The 15,118-nt window shown below is 33.8% G+C and overlaps 6 protein-coding genes and 1 non-coding gene across 7 annotated transcripts; 3 read left to right on the forward strand and 4 right to left on the reverse strand.

Annotated features, from left to right (window-relative positions):
* Positions 1-258: 258 nt before the first annotated feature.
* Positions 259-1,089, forward strand: MBA1 (Mba1p; the record flags this gene model as incomplete). The annotated part of the gene is made up of 1 exon (XM_003687920.1): positions 259-1,089. One exon carries the CDS (start codon positions 259-261, stop codon positions 1,087-1,089), a length of 831 nt encoding a protein of 276 aa, XP_003687968.1.
* Positions 1,090-1,299: 210 nt separating this feature from the next.
* On the reverse strand, positions 1,300-6,525 carry TPHA0L01820 (uncharacterized protein; the record flags this gene model as incomplete). Its single annotated transcript, XM_003687921.1, has 1 exon — positions 1,300-6,525. One exon carries the CDS (start codon positions 6,523-6,525, stop codon positions 1,300-1,302), a length of 5,226 nt encoding a protein of 1,741 aa, XP_003687969.1.
* A 742-nt stretch (positions 6,526-7,267) lies between these two features.
* Positions 7,268-8,956, forward strand: ELP3 (Elongator subunit ELP3; the record flags this gene model as incomplete). The annotated part of the gene is made up of 1 exon (XM_003687922.1): positions 7,268-8,956. The coding sequence occupies one exon, from the start codon at positions 7,268-7,270 to the stop codon at positions 8,954-8,956; it is 1,689 nt and encodes a 562-aa protein (XP_003687970.1).
* Positions 8,957-9,321: 365 nt separating this feature from the next.
* TPHA0L01840 (ceramidase) lies at positions 9,322-10,272 on the reverse strand (the record flags this gene model as incomplete). The annotated part of the gene is made up of 1 exon (XM_003687923.1): positions 9,322-10,272. One exon carries the CDS (start codon positions 10,270-10,272, stop codon positions 9,322-9,324), a length of 951 nt encoding a protein of 316 aa, XP_003687971.1.
* A 383-nt stretch (positions 10,273-10,655) lies between these two features.
* Positions 10,656-10,727, reverse strand: TPHA0Ltrna4Q. Its single transcript has one exon. It is a non-coding gene; the product is annotated as a tRNA-Gln (tRNA).
* Positions 10,728-11,761: 1,034 nt separating this feature from the next.
* Positions 11,762-12,379, forward strand: FAR3 (Far3p; the record flags this gene model as incomplete). The annotated part of the gene is made up of 1 exon (XM_003687924.1): positions 11,762-12,379. One exon carries the CDS (start codon positions 11,762-11,764, stop codon positions 12,377-12,379), a length of 618 nt encoding a protein of 205 aa, XP_003687972.1.
* Positions 12,380-12,509: 130 nt separating this feature from the next.
* STB2 (Stb2p) lies at positions 12,510-14,900 on the reverse strand (the record flags this gene model as incomplete). Its single annotated transcript, XM_003687925.1, has 1 exon — positions 12,510-14,900. The coding sequence occupies one exon, from the start codon at positions 14,898-14,900 to the stop codon at positions 12,510-12,512; it is 2,391 nt and encodes a 796-aa protein (XP_003687973.1).
* Between the last annotated feature and the right edge of the window lie 218 nt (positions 14,901-15,118).

Consider the following 15,118-nt stretch of genomic DNA (forward strand, 5'->3'; position numbering starts at 1 on the left):
ATAAACAAGAATTTATTCTCATTTATACACCTCCCCTTTATATTATAAGATATAGAAGTTGTATTCTTTTTCCACTGAAACTTTACAACGAACCCGATGTTAATAAAATCTGTAACATTGAATACATATACATAAATAAATATGGGTTTAGATTATTTATTCGATTGGTTGATGTTGCCATCGAATTGAATTTATTCAATAATCTTTAAGTAACAGACTATTGTTGTTGGCTAGAATCTATATGGTACGCAATTAAAAATGCTTTCAACTAAATTAATTAGATTAGATTCCTTTCTTAATAAAGGACTGGTTGGTTTGCATACAAGTAATAGATTGCTCTCCACCACGCAGAAATGGTACAGTAGCACTTCTAATAAAAAAACAATTCCAACTTCAGAATTCAACTTTAGGCATTTAGGTGTTGCTTCAGATATATATGTTCCACCTTCGTTAAAAAGTTTACCAAATCCAATATTACATCCAACTATCTTTTTTAATGTATTGATTAGAAAAGTATACACGATAGGGTTAAATACTATTCAGATTGCTCTGTTCAGGAATCAATCCGGTATTAAGCCTAACTTTGTATTGTGGAAGAATAATGCTATTGAATGTTACGTTAATGTAAATACAAATTTCGCAAGAAACAAATTAGACAAATGTAAGTATAATGTCTCCATATGGGTTCAAGAGGCCTTGGCAGCAAGAGCGCATGAGCTACCAAAACGAATGAAACTAGATTGGAAACTATTGAAGTTCAATGAAGTACCTAAATTGATTTCTGTACAATCGATGATGATTCCTGGAAGACCTTTGGAACATATTCAATTGGTCTATAAATTTAACACAAAGCAAAGATTGACTAGAGTAGATAAGCAAACAAACGAGGTTAAAAACATCGATAAAGATGTCATTGATCATATGGTATTCGTTTGTGATGCCACGTCTGGCGAAACTATAATGGTAGGATCCGTGTTTGAAAGTTCTCCTGGTGCCAAATTACCTAAAAATTATGATGACAATAATAAAGTCACCATAGCCAGAATGAAACTTTGTGGTGATATATTTAGGCCTAAACCTTCCGACTGAAATGGATAACATATATAAATCGTTATCAAAATCATGTAAATAAAGAAGCTAATATTTATAATACTTTCCTGGTTTTATATTCTACAAAAACAAATTATTAACAATGGATAATGTATATACTACTGAAATGAAGTGTCATCTGCTTATATGCATGATATTATAAAAAATATTAAACTGTAAGAGTGTAAATTCAATATTATTAATTATGTGTTATTTAGTCTCTAAAGCATTGACATAACCTCTTCCAGCTTTCTTCTTCTTTCTTGAAGCTCCTGGGTTTCTTGATATTGATAAAATATCATCTAATTCATTTGATTTCTTTCCAGATAGAACGGAAGCCTTGCTTCCTGATCCCGCTAACATAGGCGGAAACACCGAAGGTTTGGATGTCGTTTGCATGTCAAAAGCTACATTGTTAACTTGAGAAACTGGCTTTACTGGGGTTGAAGTATTCATCACAATACTTGGTTTACGATATTCAGTATTTGATGGAGGAGGTTTGGAGTTATCAAAGACCTTCTTGACAATTGGTGGTGGAGGTGGGGTTACTGCATCCGCCATTGCTTGTTTTTCTTCTTCTGAAAAATTCTTGCTTATCCAACGTTTTAAGTCCTTGTCATAATAAAATGTCGATTTATTGCCCATCTTAGCTTTAATTGCTTTCTTTTCATTGGGATCTTTTTTCAACCAAGTAAACCACCCAGATTCAATGCGTTCTCCATTGAGAGAATTAGTGTCAGAATCACCTCCATTTTTATTGTTTTTATCAGGAAATTCATCATAATCTGCATTTTTCTTTTCAATACCTTGAACGTCTGGGATTATTTCTGTTCTTAATTTAGACCTCATCTCATCCTCATCTTCTGATTCATCCTCAACAATATCGTTGTAAATAATAGCATCTGTACGAACTGGTCTAATTGTACCACTAGGGTTCCAGGCACCGATTTTAATCACTGGTTCAAATAAACGCTCAGTTACAGTAGTATTGTCTGTTATAGAATCTAACCTTCTCTTGATATTAGCAGGGACCGAAGTAAAAGAGGAAATCTCATTGTTTGATTTTAATTTAATATCTGATGACTGATATATTCCAACCGGGTTAAGTGTCAATGCATTCGCAATAGTATTTGAGGTGTTGTGAGAACTATTCGTAAAAACATTTGGCTTTGAATCATCTAACGATTGAGAGGTCGTGTGACTAAATGGATCCGATTTGGTTTTGTAGGATGGTTGATCAAGAGCTTGCTCGGACTTTTGAGAAGAATAAGAATTAGTATTTGTTATCTGAGGTGGCTTAGGAATTGAGGGATTATTAAAGGTATAGGGATTACTACTCTTTTCTATAACATTTTTCTTTGGCATATATGGATTATCATTTTGAAAGCCAACAGAATTTGTTATATTTAAATCTGATAAAACATTAACCGGCACAGGGTTTTTGTTAATGTCATTATTTATGATTGAAAAAAGATCTCTACGTATAACACTAATATCTCCATTATCTGTAGAATCATCCATAGATACATCAGATTTGTACTCTTTTCCAAAAGCATTTGTTGGTGGGACAAAAATATTTCCAGGGCTTCCTTGATCAATGAGTTCTTTGATCGAAGGTGCATTTACTTTCTGTTTTTCAGGTTGGATTGAATTTATATTTGATTTACTTGTTATCATTGATTTCGGTTCATTAACTTTTTGACTATCTGACACAGTATTAAATAAGTTTATTATTGTCTCAAGATTTTCTTTCTCTGTAGTATCTAAAACAATATCCAATTTTTTTGCATCATTAAATAGCTGTTCTGCATAAGCTTTTGCACCTTCTTTGTTATTATTATTGAATAAATATTGGGAATGCTCTGCTTTCTCTGTGAATAATGGGAATGCTCTAAATTGTTTGGTATTGAGATTGAACACATATTCGTATATCTCAGACAATATAGTGGTAGTGATACTTCTTGGTTCGGCTAAACGATTAAACCTTAGAGCATTATTAGAAACCAATTCATCATTTGTTAATGGTATGTCTAAAATAATAAATATCACAGAAGATTCAGCGTGATAATGTTTTTCCATCATTAATAGACCAAAATGAAATAAAAAATCGTAAGTGTAATTTGCTATATTACGTTGTTGGCTGTCTTTCAAAGTTGTCGAACTCATATTATTCAATAACAATGCACAGATCCAGTTCCAGTTTGTGGATGCCCATTCAAAATATTCAGTATCATTGTTAAGTAACTCAAGCACTATATTACTAGCACCAAAAGTAACTTGAAAAGTCAATTTTAATAAATTCATAAAAGTTGTGTTGGTATTCCTGACCTCATAAAAACTATCGAAATATTTATTGAGTGCTTCAAAAATATATTTAGATTCCATTGAGGTCGCTAAAAATAACGCCATTGTAAAGTCTTTTGACTTGAAAGCTAGCTTTAAAGCCTTCTCTTTTTCGTTGGATTGTATGAGATTTAATAGTTCTAATTGATTCAATGCTTCCCCAGAGGATTGTTTGTAAGTGAAGCAGTTAGTGACGGATTTCTCTAAAAGATCAAAGTCATTATTTTTAAACAAAAGGTTTGCATATGAAGACAAATATGTTTCTGGATTTAACTTCATCTTGAAAATTCTCAGTACTAAATTTATATAGCTATCTGGTCCAGATGATTTTAATGCAGAATCTATCCAGTTAAGAATAGCCTCTTTGGTACTTATGTCGATGGATAACGGGCCTGGAAATGATTTAATAGTTGCCTCAGATAACTTTGCAACTGTTTCTTTATTAAATTCCATTGTAGAGATAATATTTGGCCAGTCGATCCTAGATGAATTGTTAATATTTCTATTTAGATGATCATCTGCTATATTCAGGAGTTCACCAGTTGGATCAGGTTTTATTTCAGCAACAACATCAGTGGCTTTTGCTTTTTGTTCATTTTGTGATTTCTCTACTATTTTCTGTTGTCCTTCTGGTAGGATCTCTTTATTTGGTACTTTTTGTTCTTGTTCTTGTTCTTGTTCTTGTTCTTGTTCTTGTTCTTGTTTTTGTTCCTTTTCCTCTACTTTCTCTTCTTTCCCTTCTTCGTCTTTTTCGTCTTCTCCTTCTTTCTCTTCTCTCTGAACATTTTCTATTTCCTCATGTTCTGGTAATTCTTTTACTGTTATCTCTGCTTTCGAAATTATACTAGGGTTTGAGATAGGAGGTGGTGAACTTTGATGATTCGATTTTACATCATGGGCAGTTGAACTTTCTGAACATTTATCCGCAAGTTCCAAGACCGTATTTGCTTGTATCCCAATTTTGTCAGATATGTCATTAGCAGTAGTTATGTCATGGTCATTATAATCTTTACCTAAAGTAGAATCTTTCGAAATAAGATTTTTAAGATTAGTGTTTGAGTAAGTTTTATTCTTAGTAATTGTAGTGATTCTTGGAGCTTTTGTTAGACCTGTATGGTGAGCTTTGATTGACTCGTTTGTTTCTTGGTCTATATTTTCGTTGGAACTAACTGCTATATCGGTGCTAGTTGTTGTAGTATCTTTCTCAGTTTCAATTGTGTTTAGGGAAGGGTTGTCATAGTTAGTGTATTCGAAAAGAAGATTTGAATTAGAACGGCGAATTGGCAAAGGGGAACTGATTTCACTTTTCGCAAGATTTATCTCTGAATTGAACCCATTTTTGCGGAACATACTAATTGAAGCACTGCCCAAATTGGTAGTATTGACAGTATTAATATTATTGTATTCTTTATCCTTAATTGGTATATTTCTCATCCCTTTATCGAGCGCAGGTGGACTAATTTCATTATTTGATAGAATGGCAGAATTTCCTAGTTTTCTTTTTATTGGAGGTGGGTGAATAGAATTACTTGTAGTATTAGATATGGGTAAAGAAGCAGATGCAGGTGCATATTTATCGGGCATGTTATTCTTTGTTTTAATTGTTTCAGCATGTGAATATGGCATTGGTTTAATTGAGACAGGATCAGCGCTTGGATGTGATATTGAATTAATTGAAATGTGATTATTTGATACATTTCTCTGTTGCAGAGTATCTGGAATTGGTTTCAACGTTGGTGACACAAATATATTAGAGGTCTGGATTAATGCAGGTTTAATATTTTGAGTCTTGTTCGCTTTGGAAAACAGTTCCATCGGAAAATCGTACGCATCAGATTTTAGTTTTTCCATTCTCAATTTTTGGACAACTTTATTACTATTAGTAGGTGCATCATCTATTTCATTATCTGAAATAATTTTTGGTATTACTATACCTTTCACTTCGTTCTTCTCTTGTGGAATCTTTTCACTTACGATGTTCTCTCTGGCGTTCTTTTTTGAAATAAGATCATTTGAAAGTTGTGGTCCAGAACTTGGCTCATATTTCGAACGTGGAGATGAAGTCACAGCGCCTTTGGATATTTTATTAGTCTCTGTATTGACTGGACTAGCCGCGGGTTGTGGATAGTTAGTTATTTTAACACTATCTTCTCTAATAGAACTCGATTGAGAGATGACTTCTTCTGGTGAAGAATTAGCGTCAATATTATTGTTTATACCAATTTCAATATTTTGTGATTCAATCTCGATATCTAAGTCAGACTCTAAAAAACTGTCAGACCCGTCATCTGAACTTAGTAAGTCTTCATCTTCATCTAAAAATGTAAAGTTCTTACTAGGCTCTGATGTATTGGATGTGCTATCTTTTTGATCCTTTTTGTCGTCTTTTTCTATGGATAATTTCTCTTCCTGACCAGTAATTTCTTTGATTTCATTCATTGATTGCACACTAATGAAACTACTGGTTTTTCTAAGGTCATGACTAGCAGTAGCATCTAACATGCTTGGCACCAAATTCCTTGCTGGAAGACCTTGTGGAACAGACGATGCAACACTAGTGTGATTTAATTCAGACTGCGAATTATTATTCAAAATTCTGCTGTTTAGCGAAATATTTCTTGATAATGGCATGGGAGATATATGTGTGGTGGAATGAGATAGGTTCGATAATTGTTTTGTCATTGGGCTCGAGGGATCGGAAAATAAAAAGTCATTATTCAAATCATTATGACTTGAAATATTAAACTCATTTAGTCCGTTTCGCAATGTGGCGAGATGCATTTGGGTATTTAAGAAATTGCTATTACTGTTGACCATATTATTTTTGTTCAGAGGTGATTTTAATGCAGCAACGTTCTTATTCATTGTCCTAGTCGACACTGATTGAGCCATTTGAATGGAAGAAAAGAAATCTGAATCGGTATCCTCTTCCTTGGTGACGAACAAAGCTTGTAATTGTTCATTTGTATTTGTATTCGGATCGGGAACAACTCCAATATCTTTCCTAGCCTGTCTCATAGTACTCCCTTTTGATCTCATAGTAATATCCGATCTTTGCATCGGACCAGGCACGTTATTATTCATAGATGCCATTGGATTAGATGTTGTTTGTATCTTTAATTGCACTCCAGACAAGTGGAAACCTTCGACGAACTAACGATTTGAGGAGAAACCCAATTGAGTGATGATAAAATTAGTCTGTGAGAGCAATTGGATGTAAATAAGCAAGACCTCCATACAAGATGTAGCCTCATAGTTTTTTACATTCACAATGGGATATACTTATTGTAACAATGAATTATCATGGAATGTCTCGAAAATTGGCTCAAGATTTATTTCAATTTTCGATATCAAACAGGAAGCCTTCTCAGACCCTTTCTCCGTGAACTCAAAACTTTACATACTTAAGGAAAATATTTTCAGTCAGTTGAAAGTAGAAAGTTTCAGTGATTTGAAGTCAATTGAAGAGTGCCGTAATGTTAGTTTGGGATCTATTGTGTCTTAGCAAGGAGATGTGTACATAGATAGTGGCCCTTTGAATAATGGTTAGGTTCGATGGCTAATCTGGTGATGACCACTTGGGACCCTGATTATTTACCCGTACTACAGACGCTTGGTCCATAACGAGTCCATCCCAACCAGCCAAAGCCGAATTGGTATGGCGTTCGCCCTCATCGCTAGGAAAAAAAAAAAGAAAACTCAACAGCGATGAGATGTGATGAGATGTGATGAGATGAAATGAATATGTAACTTATAAAAGAACTTCATCGCAATTTTATTCAGCTTATTGATGAACTGGATAAGGTGAGAAGCCGTCGTCTGATAGAACATAACAATGGGTCGTCACGGTAAGGGTCCAAAAACTAACAAGAGCCAGAATTTGGCACCAGAAAAAGAGCGTTTTATTCAATGTTGCACTGATATCACTTTAGAGTTGACTAATTCTCTAACATCCAGTTCCACCAGAGAGATTAATTTGAATGGGCTGATTACGAAATACTCGAAAAAATACAAACTGAAACAGCAGCCTAGGTTGACCGATATTATCAACTCTATCCCAGATCAATACAAGAAGCATTTATTGCCAAAATTGAAAGCAAAACCAGTTAGAACGGCATCTGGTATAGCTGTGGTGGCCGTTATGTGTAAACCACATCGTTGTCCACATATAGCCTACACTGGTAACATTTGTGTTTACTGTCCCGGTGGTCCGGACTCGGATTTCGAGTATTCCACTCAATCGTATACTGGTTACGAGCCCACATCGATGAGAGCCATTAGAGCTCGTTATGACCCTTACGAGCAAGCTAGAGGTAGAGTAGAACAACTAAAGCAACTGGGTCACTCCATCGATAAGGTTGAGTACGTTGTCATGGGTGGTACTTTCATGTCTTTACCTAAGGACTATCGTGAAGATTTTATTGTCAATTTGCATAACGCTTTATCAGGTTTCAATGGTACTGATATTGATGAGGCAATTAAATATTCCCAACAAAGTTTAACAAAGTGTGTCGGTATCACAATTGAAACTAGACCGGATTATTGTACTCCAACTCATTTGGATGATATGTTGAAATATGGTTGTACAAGATTAGAGATTGGTGTACAGTCATTATATGAAGATGTCGCACGTGATACAAATAGAGGTCATACTGTTAAATCTGTCTGTGAAACTTTTGCTATTGCTAAAGATGCAGGTTATAAAGTCGTTTCACATATGATGCCTGATCTACCAAACGTTGGCATGGAGAGAGATATTGAACAATTCAAAGAATATTTTGAAAATCCAGACTTTAGAACAGATGGTTTGAAAATTTACCCAACGTTAGTCATCAGAGGTACAGGTTTATATGAACTATGGAAAACAGGACGTTATCAATCTTATAATGCTAATGCCTTAGTTGATTTAGTTGCCAGAATTATGGCATTAGTCCCACCGTGGACAAGAATTTACCGTGTCCAAAGAGATATTCCAATGCCACTGGTTACCTCAGGTGTGGATAATGGTAACTTAAGAGAGTTAGCACTAGCAAGAATGAAAGATTTTGGTACAACTTCCCGTGATATTCGTACAAGAGAAGTCGGCATACAGGAAGTGCATCACAAGATTCAGCCGGATCAAGTTGAATTGATCAGAAGAGACTATTATGCTAATGGTGGTTGGGAAACATTCTTAGCCTATGAAGATCCGAAGCAAGATATCTTGATTGGTCTTCTAAGATTAAGAAAACCTTCTAAGAAGCATACATATAGAAAAGAATTTACTGCACAAAGAACATCGATAGTTAGAGAACTACATGTATACGGTTCGGTTGTTCCATTGCACTCTAGAGATCCACGTAAATTCCAACATCAAGGTTTTGGTACTTTGCTTATGGAAGAAGCTGAGAGAATTGCACGTGAAGAACATGGCTCTGAGAAGATTTCAGTCATTTCCGGTGTTGGTGTAAGAAATTACTATGCAAAATTAGGTTACGAATTGGATGGTCCATATATGTCTAAAAAATATAAATCAGGATTGTGATTCCGTAAATTGAGGTTTCTGGTTACTATAAATAAAATATTTAAATATTCAAACATTTAAGGCTACTGATAATGTTAAAAGTGATACTAGAGTTTCTATCAATACCCACTGGCACTATTAATTAGAAAGGTAACGGCTAGTAAATGCGAGTTGTGAGGGTTGCATTCCATCTGTATTCCATATTATTATAAACTGTTTTCATCTACCTCACACAATGAATACTATATATATGTTTGTTATATTCATCCAGTTATAAAGGGATATAATTTTTTGGAATATTATATATCATATATTTATATACGTATTTTATTGTTTTATTAGTTAACATTATAATTCAGAGCCACAGAATAAGTAGTCTGATATTACTATTGGTTTTTCTTTTCCTCTTCGATCACATACGGACCGTTCAACGTCAATGAATAATTTGTACACGGTTTGTAATCCCTTTGAATTACTTCTGGGATAAAACCCCATCTCCATATAAATTTATAATCTTCACCTTTATGAATTGTCAAAATTCTTAAATATTGCAGGAACATGATATAATAGTATACACCTGTTCCTGTTAATAAATGCCACCATCCATGCAATTCAAAGAATGCACCAAATGGAAGTAATAAATATTTTCTTCTAATATGAATCCAAAGTGAACAGAATTGATTATCTAAATTCCAAGCAATAAATCCAACTAGAAACAGTATGGTCCCTATTACCATGCAAGAATGCAGGTTAGATATGGCGGTTTTATCCTTAATTTTCTTTTGGGTTAATAAAAATGACATTGCAGCGACACAAATATTCAATAGTGCATATGCTATTTGATGAATTGCTGGTTTCTTAAAGATAATGTAAAGAACACTCAAACTAGTGACACCGATAAAAATAATAGACCCAACAACAACCTGTCTCTTCTTGGAGATATTGATGCTTGTGTCATCATCAGCTGGTCTATCCAAATATTCAGTAAATTCACAGATCATTGACCAACTTGGTATACAAGTTGCATATAACATCGGAAGTTCGTCTAACAATTGATAATTATAGCTCAAACTCATGTGAAACAACCAAGATCCTATACCAACAAGCGCAAACCCAAGGCCAATTAAAATAAATTTGGTCTCTAATTGCGAACGGTATGCAGCATAAGTAGTATACAAAGCAGTAGAGACAAAAACAGCATTAGTCAACGTATTAGACCATTCTGCGATATATGAAGAGACAACATAGTTCTCCTCACACCAATCGATTGTAGATGTAACTTCCCCCCAATATCCTTCAACTGGTGCATCAGGGTATGACCATCTTAAATAATTCATTTTTCCTTAACCTTTCCTAATGGTATATATTATTGTTCAACCCAAGTTACGATTTTACAACTACAAACATGCAAAAGAAATAACTCCCTGCTGAGGTAGAGTTCTTATATATATATATATATGGGTATGTGGTCGACTGTCCCCTACTATAAAAAGTTGCAATTTAGCTGAACAGTGATGAGTATTATTTAGCATTGCTTCCTTTAATGTGTCAATAGATTTCTTATGAAACCTCTACAAGAAATATACTGCAAATTCAAGACCATCGCAAATTTCAATGGACACATAACAATTTTGAGGGAAATAACCTTTATTGCGGTGGAAACGACAACGACAGCGAGAGATACCGCAACACGCTGCCTGTTCCAGGCGGGCAAAAAAGCAGGTCCTACCCGGATTCGAACCGGGGTTGGTCGGATCAAAACCGACAGTGATAACCACTACACTATAGGACCGTGATTTCATGAATTGTACGGTTCACCAGCTACGCCACACCGGCTTTACCAAGTCGAGTTAGACTACTGAGCTACTGTATGGCAACTAAGATGTATCCAATAGCTCGGTTCAATGACAATAGACACATTATTCATGAAGTGTGTCAACAATGGTAGATGCAACCTGGACTTGTCAAAAAAGAAAACGTTTAAAAAGTGACCCAATATCAGAGATTGAAGGGAAGCTTAAACATCATTCATATTATTTAGAATATATAGTTTTAAGAGAAACGAGCGTAATTGATGTGCACAACAGGCTAAAAAGACCCACTGAATGCACTTCCATATCTGATTATAGTAACCCTACTGTAAGACCATATTCCTGAGTAACAATATTACTACACCAGACCTCATATTATAACAAGTTTGAGGGGGCAACTGGAATAATAGATTGCTCGTCAAAGTAGGTCAGTGCTCGACTTTCCAGGATCACGACCAGATGATATCTTGAAATGGGTTTATGTACTGATTGTTCTCATACATTTCATCACGATTTGTGTCTGCATTTTGAGCACGTATATCAAAATACCGTAACAGCCATTAACCATAACCTCTCGCATAGATAGCGTTGGCAATTGGACACAGGATCTTCCAGATGGCATGTGGATCATGGCTATTCAACACTGCAAGTATTACACACAACATGCTTAGATTGAATAGGCGATCAAGAACGAGAAAACGACACTACAAAATATTGATCACAGATACAACTGAATGGTAGGAGACCACTTTCTGGTTATCTCAATACAGCCTTAGTATCCATGGTGCTTAATGCATCACATGCAGTTCACTATATATTGACTCTTATAACAATTAATTAACTCTTTATAAATTTCAATACTTTATTTAAAACGATATTACTTGAAAAATATTTACGCTGTAGCGTAAATATTTATAAAAAAAGGTCGACAAATTTAAAAGAACAAACAATTCTAGTGATACTGAAATATGAAGAAAGTACTAAACTAACATAATCAGATAACTAACTGGAAATAATGGAACCTAATTCTGCTGATAATTTCGAGTGTATCCTTCAGTTGACACGCTTTCTAAGCTCAGAATGCAGATCAAGCAGAGAGCAAACTGATAATTTAGCAACTTTGCTTAACAGACTAGCAGATCAGTCGGGCATAATATTTGAAGAGACAAGTGGAAATACTCCTGATGAAGAATTGCAGAAGTACAATGAAATAGTGCAGAAATCAGAGGAAGAACTTTTGATAGAAGAAAATTATAAACTATTATATCAAATTGAACAACAAGAATATATAAATTCGAAAATCCGGTCACTCATAAATAATATTGCCGAACACATAAACTCAATCAAACTATTTCTTATAGAAGAACGTATAATTAAAGATAATAAGAAAGTAGATTTCATAATGGATCCTAATGAACTCGATACCATACGGCAATCAACTGAAACTTTAAAAACTTCGAAGGATATTCTTCAAACGAAGATAAACTCTGCTCTACATAACCTTCGCTTAATACTCAAGGAAACTAACTTTCAGAACATAGATAAAACAACATTTGAATTTAGACAGTTTCAGAAAAGCATAAAAATATTGAATGATATTTATAATGCTAAATTGGATGTTTTTGATCTATAATATTCAATATTTAAATTGAATATATATGCATTTAATTCATGGCACTAATACTCCTTAAATCTGGAATTTGATAAGAGAGGCAGTCAAAATAGATAGCTATTTAATGTGAGTAATTTATAGATATATGAAATCAACACCCATGTAAAGTTTTTTCTGTCTCAGACTGATTATTGACTGATGCATTATTTTGAAAGGAAGAGAAATATGATAAAACAATCTCTTTAAAGTATAAATAATACTTGTTAATTAATTTTGCACTTACTGAATTGTAATTACAATCTTCAGTATCAATAAATGTTTTTAAATGATCCTCAAATGGTGCCCTGGTCAATAGTGAGCCTACTTTGGATTCGTTAGAAGTATCTCTTACCATAAACGATTTTTCTACGGATCGTAGCTTCGTATCCAAGTGCCTTACACTATGCTCAACATCTCTCATACGCCTGTCCAAAATTCTCATATTATATCTTAACTTGGAAATTAAAGACTCTAATTCATGCATTTCATTATTGACAAGTTCCTTCTTTTTCTTTATACCTGACTGGATGTTATCTATTTTTTTGACGTCAACAATATAATTATTATACGAGTTTTGTAGTTCCTTTTTTAGCTCAAAAAATCGTTCTTCATCTTCTATTAATCCGGAATTTTCTTCTACTAAATCAGCAAATGATTTCTTTTTATGTTTTTCAATGTTCTTTATACCTAGATCAACTTTTACCTTTAAAAGATCTCTAGCCATCTTGATAAGTGATGGATCGAAGGGAAGCTCCCAATTCTCAATTACATCTTGTACTTTAGAGAATGACGCCGATCTATGCAATGAGAAACATTCCTTGTTTTTGTTGGATGTATATAGATTTCGAGTACCGTCATTAAAAAATGGGATAGAATTTCTTCTGTAATACTCTCTTTGATATGTAACATTAATACCATAATTTAACTTGTATTTATTTTCATCGTAATTGCATATCATTGACGACAATGACATAGATGATGAATTGGAATCAAAACGCTTCAAATCAAAGTTTTGACTATCTGTATTATTGGTGTTTGGGTAACCGTCACCTGGCAAAGGGCTATTCGAATATATTCCATTTAATTCAGTAGATGACGGTTGTTCTTTTACTACACGTAATAAATCGATATGTTGGTCTCGGACCGCTTTATTAATGTCACCTTTATGATATTTTATTTTGCAAAAAGCTTCATTGCCAATCAAACTTCGGGCAGATTTCCTTAACCTCCCCTTTCCTTTCCATAATAGGCCCAGGGAGCCACCATCGATATTTTGGATAAATTCATCGAAATCAATGGTAATAATTTCATTTGCTAGTAACTTACTTCTTTTACCAGCTATATCAAGTACTGTTGATTTAACTGCCTTTTTTAGTTTGAATATATCTGAGTTGTAAGTTTTATGAGAGACTGCGAATAATTTATCTAGTGTTTGATGATCTAAGTAAACTTTAGTCTGATTTCTTTGAATGTTATATCTTTTTTGAAATGAAAATATTGCTGATATAAATTCTTCTTCTTCAAAAGGATCTTTCGAATTCGTACAATCAGCAATTACTAATTTAGAATGGCAACTTAAAACAAAACTAAATATTGCAGCAACCGTTCTAGTACCTAATGCAGCTTCATTTTTCGGTTTTTCTATGCCCATGTATAATTTACCATACTGTTCCCACCAAATATTTATTGCTCTTTTAATTTCATCATATATTATACCTTCCTTTGGTGTATCTGAGCTAAATAAATCGAAATAACTTAAAGCAATTTGAAGTAAAGACACAAAATCAATAATCGGATTATATGATGAGATGATGGCGCCACCATGCTTGTTGCCATTCATAGTCTGGGATAATTCAGAACTTGACGGTAATGGTAAAAAAGAATCTCTAATACTATGATCCATGGATATTTTATAAATTTGAGAGAACTTATCTTCTGCTGCTGTAGTGGGAAAATTTAATAATAATGCAGACCTACCACCACAATGTAATCTTTTTAAATCAAAATTCACTTTAAAGTTATCCCAGATCAATCTGATATCACCACATTCAATATGGAGAAGGTTCAATTTCGAGTCCACTGTAAACAAATTTGTGATAAATAAAGTACCTTCTGGAATAGTTTTCGGTTTTGCTACCTCCATCAGCTCCATATAATATTTTCGGAACATAGATGGCCAATTATTGGGATTAAGTGGCAAAAGAACTTGAACGGCAGAGATAGCATCTTTACTATTACCAGTAAAGCATGTTATTAAACTTGAAACCTTACCTTCAGCAACCCATTGCTCTACAATATACATTTCAAACCCGGTAAGTTGTATTTCGTCATAAACTAAATCAGAACATTTATGAAGCCTAATATGGTAAAGAGCTCTAATGTCTGGGAAAATAAAGACACCTAACCCATCATCTGAATTGCTTGTGAAATTGTCTCGTTGAGATTCCTCATTATCAAATGTTGATCCATGAAAATGTGCATTATCTTCATTCATTCGAAACATATATTTTAAACCCTTCTGGATATAATGTTAAAGGGTTGCTATCAATTAACAACTAACAATATTGCACCGAGTATAAAATTGTTTATGCAACTAAAAACTGCTTATCCCTCCATTTAAAACATATAAACTCAAACTTGATATTTAAATGTTCTTAATATATATTATTCATGTTACTTACTATTCATTTTATTGAAAGCTATATTTTAATATCAATCTTT

This window comes from Tetrapisispora phaffii, chromosome 12 (assembly GCF_000236905.1).
Source record: "Tetrapisispora phaffii CBS 4417 chromosome 12, complete genome".
In the NCBI taxonomy this organism is placed as follows: Eukaryota; Fungi; Ascomycota; class Saccharomycetes; order Saccharomycetales; family Saccharomycetaceae; genus Tetrapisispora; species Tetrapisispora phaffii.